The sequence below is a fragment of the Eptatretus burgeri genome, chromosome 8 (assembly GCF_056783735.1).
Source record: "Eptatretus burgeri isolate ZD-2024b chromosome 8, Ebu_testis_v1, whole genome shotgun sequence".
NCBI classification, from domain to species: Eukaryota; Metazoa; Chordata; class Myxini; order Myxiniformes; family Myxinidae; genus Eptatretus; species Eptatretus burgeri.
The window spans coordinates 92,402,311-92,412,372 of record NC_140968.1 but is presented as its reverse complement, the minus strand read 5'-3'; the positions used below and the strand labels follow the sequence as shown (position 1 = coordinate 92,412,372).

Here is a 10,062-nt window from a genome sequence, read left to right as displayed (position 1 = left end):
TATTCCAGATAATTTCAAAGATAATCAAAGCAGACTATGAGATGCTCCTCTGGAATAATTATGTGATGCTTAATTGGAAATTATATTATAGATGATGATGATTTCGGCAATACGGTGCATTATAAGCCACTGAATGGAAGACGATGTGATATTACCAACCACAATCACTCATTATCAATTACTGATTGAATTGCCCAACAATTGGTGCACTCATTATGCAATCTTCTTTGTATGCTGTTCATGGCAATAATTAATAATTATAGTTGTGTGTGTGTATATAATTTTTTTAGCAAATTACAATGAACCGAAAAGGTCGTTGGTTTTGGACAATTTGAACCTCCAACTCGTTAGTGCATGTGCTCATCATGGGAAGGTGATGTGAACCTTTTGTCTCAAAGATGCGATTGCGTACAGTGAGGAACACGTGATGAGGGAGTGGTTGCTGTAAATGTAAAATCCCAAGGTAATTCATTTATACCTGAGCCGTGCACGCCATTTGCTTTGAAATTAATCTGGAGCTTTTGTAGAACCAAGAATAAGAGGTGAAGAGCAGGACGTTTACGCACGCAAGTAATATCGTCGTCGCCTTAAAGAACTTGTTCATAAGGTCAGTGAAATCTGTGTTTGAGGACCAGGTTTGTTTCAAAGAAGCCGTATCCTTAGAAACCTGGTCGCTGTGTTGTGTTCACTATTAAAAGTGCAAGACATATATATATATATATATATATATATATATATATATATATATATATATATATATATATATATATATATATATATATATATATATATATATATATGTATATGTATATATATATATATATATATATGTATATATATATATGTATATATATATATATGTATATATATATATATATGTATATATATATATGTATATATATATATATATATATATATATATATATATATATATATATATATATATATATATATATATATATATATATATATATATATATATATATTGGAACTGACATGAGGTTTACTCCCAGGTTGTAATTTCCATCAATAACTCTGGGTTGACCTCTTACCATGTTAATAACTAAGGGTGTGTGTATTGAAGCTGCTTTATTAGAAATATTTTTATTTTATAAACACATCTTATTATTTATCACATTAATGGGGAAACACGTTATCTGTTTGAGGTTTTTAGAAGAGGATTTTTCATGTGTCATTATCCCTTTAAGGATCAAAGGACACGTACATATGTCCCTAAATTTTAAAAGTGGTGTATATCTGACATTTCCCCGCAATTTTAGATTACTTTATGTTTGTACATTGGCAAACGTTTTAACTAACATTGGCAAAGAGATATTGTCCCTTACTTAATTTTTCGTTGTTTTTGATGATGAGAAAAACTTGTATTTTTCGTCATGCATACTCCATAATTTCAATTCATATTCGTGATTATTCTAGCCAAATTATTAATAAAATTGGACTTGCTTATGAAAATTACTTTCAAGATGCTGGTGGTCCTCAAAGGGTTAAAGAGGGAATTTAAGAGGAGTCTTTGAACTGGCTGATTATTATTATTTTTTTGCAATGCCATAGAGTCTGAAATTTAACAAATTTTTGGATTCTAATGATTTTGCTTATGTTGGTACGATTTGCTGTTTTCCTCTTACTGGGTAAAATCTGTCGATTTTATAACCATCTAACCCTAACCCTAACAGACACCAATATTAATACCATTTTACCAGGTAAAAGATACCAATTTTCATACCATTTTATCAGGTAAAATATATTAATATTAATCCCATTTTACCAGGTAAAATATACCAATATTAATACCACTTTACAAGGTAAAAGATACCAATTTTGATACCATTTTACTAGGTAACAAACCAATATTACTACCGTTTTACCAGGGAAAAGTTATCAATATTTATCCCATTTTACCAGGTGAAATATACCAATATTAATACCATTTCACCAGGAAAAAGACACCAATTTTGCTATCATTTTACGAGGTAAGAGATACCAATTATGATACCATTTTACCAGGTAACAAACCAATATTACTACCACTTTACCAGTAAAAGATATCAATATTAATTCCATTTTACCAGGTAAAATATACCAATATTAATTCCATTTTACAAGGTAACAGATACAAATATTAACACCATTTTACCAGGTGAAAGACACCAATTTTGCTACCATTTTACGAGGTAAGAGATAACAATTATGATACCATTTTACCAGGTAACAAACCAATATTACGACCACTTTACCAGTAAAAGATACCAATATTAATACCATTTTACCAGGTAAAATATACCAATATTAATTCCATTTTACAAGGTAACAGATACAAACATTAACACCATTTTACCAGGTGAAAGACACCAATTTTGCTTCCATTTTACGAGGTAAGAGATAACAATTATGATACCATTTTACCAGGTAACAAACCAATATTACTACCACTTTACCAGTAAAAGATACCAATATTAATACCATTTTACCAGGTAAAATATACCAATATTAATTCCATTTTACAAGGTAACAGATACAAATATTAACACCATTTTACCAGGTGAAATATACCAATTTTACCAGGTAAAATATACCAATTTTAATACCATTTTACCATGTAAAATATACCAATTTTAATACCATTTTACTTGGTAACACATACCAATTTTAACAGCATATTGGCAGGTGACAGCTGCCAATATTAATAGCATCTTACCAGGTGAAAGATACCAATATTAATAGCATCTTACCAGGTAATAGACATTATAATAGCTGGATAGGAAATTTAAACACATAGAATTGCATTATTGATATTTAAACTTGTTTCAATAAAGTCATTAAGGTAAGCTTGATTAGATCAAGTTGTTTAAAGAAAACTTGTTCAGAATAAGTTGTTTAAGCAAACTTTGTTAGATAAATGCTGCATATATGTCACTGTGCAATGTCTTTGTCTGGTAAACAGCCATGGAGGAAGAAGACACCACGGAGTTGCAGCAGGAGGTGGACAGTCTGAAGCACCAGTTGGCGTTTGATCGCGAGATGGCCTCCAAAAGCATTCCAGAGTAAGTTTGTACTTCTGTTTATCCAGTGCAAGCAGGGGGTGTTGCATCTAAGAGAACGCTGTCTTTTCCTTTGAGGCGTAAAGCCGGCTGTCTCGTCTGCATATATGTTGTATATGTTAACTAAAACTCCAGAGTATCTTTTGAAAAGAGTAAGCCAATGTGTGCTGGGAGTATGGCCAATTTCTTCTTAGATGGTTACCCATGGATATGGCAGGGGAAAGATTGGTCAAAAGGCTTTTGTCAGTGTTTTAATTATCTCATATGGTATTACCTTAAACATAAGTTTTTGGCAGGATAGCTTTAAGGTCGCATACTCACCTTTGAGCTGCAAAGCCTGAGTTTGAATCTGGACCTGCTATAAACTGTCATCGTGGTGTTTCAGATGCAACTATGCAATGCATCGGTGTGCGCACCATCCTTCTGAAGGATGTTAACTCTGGAAACCATCTTCCAGCAATGGTTGTTGATTGGCATTAAATATTTCACGGTGTCCTCGGTGAAGTGTTTTTTTCTTGTATACAGAGTCAAGGCTCATGGAAGAGCTGGAACACTGAACGTATATCAAAACACAACAGAACAAAATGAACATTAGAGAGAGGGGGGAAACACCAACAGCAGAGTTGAAGGACAAATTAGAGGGAGACTTTTTTATATACGAATGTTCATAGCATTGCATCATTCTGAACAAATTACGAATCACTGCCTAAAGTGCGGGTAGCATGTTGTCTGGTCTTGTTGAATGTCCCTCGACACCAGGTTACATTGCTTGCTATCGCAGGGTGTGGTTGCTGTCTTGGCAGCAGCTTCCACACAATCAAGATTAACGTTCCCAGATCGAATGTGTCACCAATGAACAGCCTACTTTGGCTCCAAAAGGTATCCATGATGATAAGGTTCAGCAGGAGAGCACAGCAGTGGTGCACTTATGATTCCTGACCCAACTACACACTAATGCATCGGTGCTTCACACAGAGGCCTTTCCATAAGAGTAGGCGAGTTATCATTGGAACTCCAAGAAAAAATTCAAAATTGTGTCCTGATATGTATATTTCATAATCACATCTCTTACCCGTAATCATAGGAATGACCATTGAGCTCTCACCTGATCAATCATTTCAGCTGCACCAAGGATTAACATAATTATATCACCACTCATCCTTTCTTGTCAGAGAGGCTGCATAAAGTACCCATGAAAGCCAGCCCAAGGTAAACTCAATGATATTTAAAACTCGACCCGAGTTCTTCCACAATAGTACAATCAAAATGTCGGATGACCTCCCACAAATTGCAACAAAAGCAAACTCAACAGATTTTGATTCCTGGATATGTCCTCAGTGACAGAAAAAAAAAGTCCTATGGGATCCTCCGGGGGGAATGTCCTGAAATCATGGAAATCCAATATAGCCGCCACCCGACTTTGGGGAAAATGAGAAAATTGTAAAGATTGATATTTTAATATGTAAATATATGTTATGCATTCTAATTGTTTCTAGTTATGGTCAGTATATTGATATACAAGAATAATTATAAAAAAGTGAAATGTATTGAGGGCAAAATAAAAAATTATAGCTATTTTGTCCCGAAAAAAATATATTTACCTGATACTGATTTTGGCTCCTGGACTCAAAAAAATAAGAAACGTTGAAGACACAAGATGAAATCAAGTCTATGGCAATACAATATAATTATGTAAATCATTGAAACGTGACAAAATTCACAATTCCAGTCGGGGCAATCACATCTGCCTGACGAAGGTTTCGAAATGAAAATGAAAATTCGCATTAAACTCTGAACTACATCCAATTTAAACTTACTATACATGTTGAGAAAAATCAAGCGTATTAAAGTTAGAACTCGACAATGTCGTCATCATCCTCATCATTGTCACATGGAGTGTTTGTGCAGCCAGAGCCCCTGCAGTTTCCACAAGCTGGAGTGCACTCAATGTTGTGCTTCTTGCATGTGCATCTCATGGTGCTACATTCAGCCTGGCAGTTGCACCTAATGACACGTAACATCTTTTCAGGAGCTGGAGCTATTGATGTCTGAAGTGGCACAAAACCCAAGTTTCACTTTTGCCAACCCCAGTCTGTCGGAAGAAGTTCATCTGCACATCCCTTCTGTTCTTGGACTTTCAGATACACGCGCAGGCTGTGATACTTTGCTGCTTCTGATGTTGGTGGTAACGTCTGTGGTTGCACGTGAGAGGAGCTCCAAGCCACCTTGTCCCAGTACCGCTGATACCGGAGGGTGTCCAGGGTGTCAGTTGACTTTCCGTTGTAGATTATCTCCAATGTTTTTTCTCCTGCATCTGCCACATCACATACGGAGGCTGGATATGTATCAAAAACCTTGGCCTGGTCACGGAATGTGTTGTTTGCTTTGAACTTTTTGAGGGACGCTCCCTTTCCAATCCCATGAAGAGGAGATGTCATGTCGCACCTAAGAACCGCATGTGGAAACAGTATGTGCTTGCATATGTCTGTACCAATCATTTTCTTTGTAGCCTTGATGTTCCAGATGCGAGGCTTCTTCGTGTTCTTCTTTGGCTCGGGACAAATGGAGAGGTCATGGGATTCTAAGCTTGTATGATAGCATAGGAGGCCAGTCTGTGTCATCACCAACTAACACAGTGTTGGTGACAGTAGCAGACTGCACGGCCTTCAGTACAATCAGGAGATCAGCATCCCCTAAGGCATAGTGTGTCTCACAGTTCTTCTTCTGAAGCTCTTCACTCAACATAAAAATGAATCGCTGTTTATTCTGCCTATTGGCAAGAAACTGTTCCTTCTTCATTGTGAGATGCATGTCAGCTGTAAATGTCACAGTAGTGCCAGCATTCCCTTTAGACCGTCTATGGTGTGTCATGTCCTTCGTGTTGGTACTCTCATAACCATCAAACACGACGATGGCATCTCCGTACTTCTTCGTTACATAATCAGTGTACTGGTGGCATATGTCTCTGTATGTAGATCCACGAGACCATGGAATGCGTTGAACAAGTGCCCCACCATCCAAAACATACTGTTGACAATCATTGGGGATATCGGCTGGGACATCGGATCCAAGAAGATCCCAGATGGCATCAGCAAAGACTGGCTTGTGTGCTTCCCGGAGCTGAAGAGAGGAATCGGAGGGCTAGTGGATAGCTGCACAGTTCATATTTGAAGGCCAACTCCAGTTCTTCTGCTTTCTGTGCAACAGTGATCAGTCTCTGGAAGAGGAGTTGTGGGTCAACCTGGACTTGCTCTCCATCAATCTTGACAGATGACTTCATGCCGAGGCGAGACAACTTGGTCTTTCCTCTTAAATATGTACTCGGCAGGTGTTTTCCCAATCCATAGATTTCAATATTTTGGCTCCTACAGCATGTGCTGTATCGACGTTGACGGTGGGGTGTGCATGAACTCCAGTGGCAATGTTCCTCAGACGTGGATCACTACTGAACGGATTCCGTTCCTGTAAATACTGAAGAGCTGATGGTGTGTCCTTCCAGTCACGAGATTGTCTTGCCTTGGTCATGTCCTTCTTCTGATCTCCAGTGTTGTAGTTCACACCTGTGAGCTCCTGCATTGCCTGGTTTATTTCTGCACAGGCAGGCATTGATATTAGCCATACCAGCCGTTGTTGCTCTGTCATTCCTCGCCCTCGTGTGAGCCCCCTGCTGGTCTTCAAACTTCTCATCAGAACTTGTTCGATGATCAGGTCATATGAAAGACCTGCCCACAGGTGATCACTTCGTCGAACCACATGGAACCCCTCATCAAAACGTTGTTGGACATTGGGATGTTGAGTTTTCAGGTTGGACATCTGCTGCAGATACACCCTCGCATATTTGGCATACAGCTTGTGGTCCGAGGCTGCCAGGTAAAGCAGCAGTGCCTGTAGATGAAGTGCCCAGTTCCCAGTGTGCTCTGCCCGGATGTATTTGCGTAGAATGCCGAGCATGTCCATATACTGAACCCAGAGCGCTGAAGTTCTAGAAGATATTTTTGCAGACTCGGCATGCTTCTGAAGGTGGTCTTTGATTCGTTTCAAGACGTCAGACTTGCATACTTCTTCCACAGACTGGGGTTGGCAGAAGAGTGACGAGGGTTTTGTGCCACTTCAGACATCAATAGCTCCAGCTCCTGAAAAGATGTTACGTGTCATTAGGTGCAACTGCCAGGCTAAATGTAGCACCATGAGATGCACATGCAAGAACACAACATTGAGTGCACTCCAGTTTGTGGAAACTGCAGGGGCTCTGGCTGCACAAACACTCCATGTGACAATGATGAGGATGATGACGACATTGTCGAGTTCTAACTTTAATACGCTTGATTTTTCTCAACATGTATAGTGAGTTTATAATGGATGTAGTTTCTGAGTTTAATGCGAATTTTCATTTTCATTTCGAAACCTTCGTCAGGCAGATGTGATTGCCCCGAGTGGAATTGTGAATGTTGTCATGTTTCAATGATTTACATAATTATATTGTATTGCCATAGACTTGATTTCATCTTGTGTCTTCAACGTTTCTATTTTTTTTTGTCCTGGAGCCAAAATCAGTATCAGGTTAATATATATTTTTTCGGGACAAAAAATTGACATTTTTGGACAAAAAAGCTGCAATTTTTTATTTTACCCTCAATACATTTCACTTTTTTATAATTATTATTGTATATAAATATACTGACCATAGCTACAAACAATTAGAATGCATAAAAACATATATTTACATGTTAAAATATCAATCTTTACAATTTTCTCATTTTGCCCGAAGCCGGGTGGCGGCCATATTGGATTTCCATGATTTCAGGACATTCCCCCCGGAGGATCCCTTAGGACTTTTTTTCTGTCACTGAGGACATATCCAGGAATCAAAATCTGTTGAGTTTGCTTTTGTTGCAATTTGTGGGAGGTTGACCAAATATTCTGCTAAAATGCCTGTACTGCAACTGCAGACATAAACAGAGACCACCTGCATGAGAACCTTAATGCTGCATACCCCATCATCCGCTGGATCAGTTTCATTAGGTGTTGGTGAATCGTTAGCAACAGCATAGAAAGAACTCTATACCATTGAGACTGCCAAACACAAACCATGTGCAACACCGATATCAATTATCATATGAATGAGAAAGTGCATCAGTGTTGAGATTGGGCTTTTAATATATACTACAACTCTCAATATATACAGGACTGTGCAAAAGTTTGGGTTATTTTCACTATTGTGGTGCTATTCCCCATTCTAACATTTGTGGGAAACTAGAAGGTGTGCAATTGAGGTCGATAATAATTCAAATTTCTCTGAAAATCAACTTAATATCACAGTTCCCTGAAAGTGTAGAAAATAAATTCGGGAATTGAATTTTTTTATTTTTGCTTTAATATTTTATTATTAAGTACGAGTAATATCCACTAACACAATGAAAATATGTTGGAAACAGTTTGTGTATTTTTGTACAGAAAATAATATATTATTCAAGTAATCAAGACCCAGTCACCCAGTAACGTGAAGTACAATAAAGCACAAGAAAAGTTGCAAAGTCTAGTGAATATGTGAATTTAATTTTCATCAGCTTCATCCCTTCTTTGAAAGTCTGAGTTCGTTCAGAATGGCACCAATAAAGCAACTTTCAACAGAACAGTGTAGGAAGATAAAAACTCTGTGAGGGGAAGAAGGGCACAGTGGAAGGAAAATAGGATTGCGCATCCTGAAACTCACCTGGATCAGGAGAAACACTCAAACCCCTGCAGACTCCATGAGACCCTGATTTTTAGCTCACCTGGAATGCAGTTCAGGGAAGCTTATGGGATAGCACGTCGTCCGTCTGTCAGTCCGTCTGTCCGTAAACACTTTCAACTTCTTCACTAAAACTACGCATACGATTTTGATGAAACTTCACCACAATGTAAGGTGCATAGGGCTGCAATGAAACTTTATCACCATGTATGAACCAAAGTTTGTTCATGGCATTCAAAAAATCTGGCTCGACGGGGGTCTACAGGGGGTTTCCCCCCAAAATAAGTATTTGCTTTCTTCTCAGAAACTACACAAGCAATTCTCATGAAACGACTACAACCTTCCTCACCCATGGTGTATGGAAGTTTGTTCATGACATTAGAAAAATCTGGCTCTAAGGGGGTCTACAGGGGTTGCTCCCCAAAATATGTATTTACTTTCTTCTCTGAAACTACACACACAATTTCGATGAAAGTTGACCACAACCTTCATCACCGGAGATGTACCAAGGATTGATCATGGAATTCAAAAAAAATCAGGGTCTAAGGGGGTCTACAGGGAGGGTTTCCCCCCAAAAGAGGTATTTGCTCTCTTCTCTGAAACTGTAAACACAATTTCAACGAAACTTTACGACAACATTCTTCACCCATGATGTACCAAAGATTGTTCAGACCATTAAAAATTCTTTTTCGAAGGGAGTCGACAGGGGAGTTGCCCCCAAAAAGTGGCATTTGCTTTCTTTTCAGAAACAACACACACAATTCTGATGAAACTTGACCACCACATTCATCACCCATGATGTACTAAAGTTTGTTCATGACAATAAAAAAATTGGGGTCTAAAGGATTCTATGTGTGAGCTGCCACCCCCCCCCCCAAAAAAAATGTATTTGCTTTCTTCTCTGAAACAATACACACAATATCGATGAATGAATCTTGTGTTGATAAATTAGTATGGTGTTCACGCAGTCTTGATGGGCTGAATGGCCTCCACCCATATCCGTTTTCCTTGTTTTCCTTGAAGCTTCGCCACAACCTTCACCACCCAAAGTTTGGTCACGGCAATAAAAAAAAATCCTTAGGTATTTACTTTCTTCTCCATTACATATTTGTGGGTCATCCATGCCTACCAGTGGTTCCCTCGTTATCTTATTCAGCCGCTACCAGGTGAGCGCCCAGGGTATTGCCCCTATGTTTTTTTTAATGCCATGAACAAACTTGGGTACATCATGGGTGAAGAAGGTTGGAGTAAAGTTTCATTGAGTTTCATTGT

At 38.2% G+C, this 10,062-nt stretch overlaps 1 protein-coding gene across 1 annotated transcript in view; it reads left to right on the top strand.

Annotated features, from left to right (window-relative positions):
• Positions 1–450: 450 nt before the first annotated feature.
• Positions 451–10,062, top strand: part of LOC147022276 (guanine nucleotide-binding protein G(I)/G(S)/G(O) subunit gamma-13-like) — a 12,215-nt gene continuing 2,603 nt past the window's right edge. The window contains exons 1-2 of the mRNA XM_085890511.1: positions 451–607; positions 2,963–3,062. Coding sequence (XP_085746637.1) covers positions 2,965–3,062 — 98 coding nt within the window. The 5' untranslated portion in view covers positions 451–607; positions 2,963–2,964. The remainder of the gene's footprint in view (positions 608–2,962; positions 3,063–10,062) is intronic.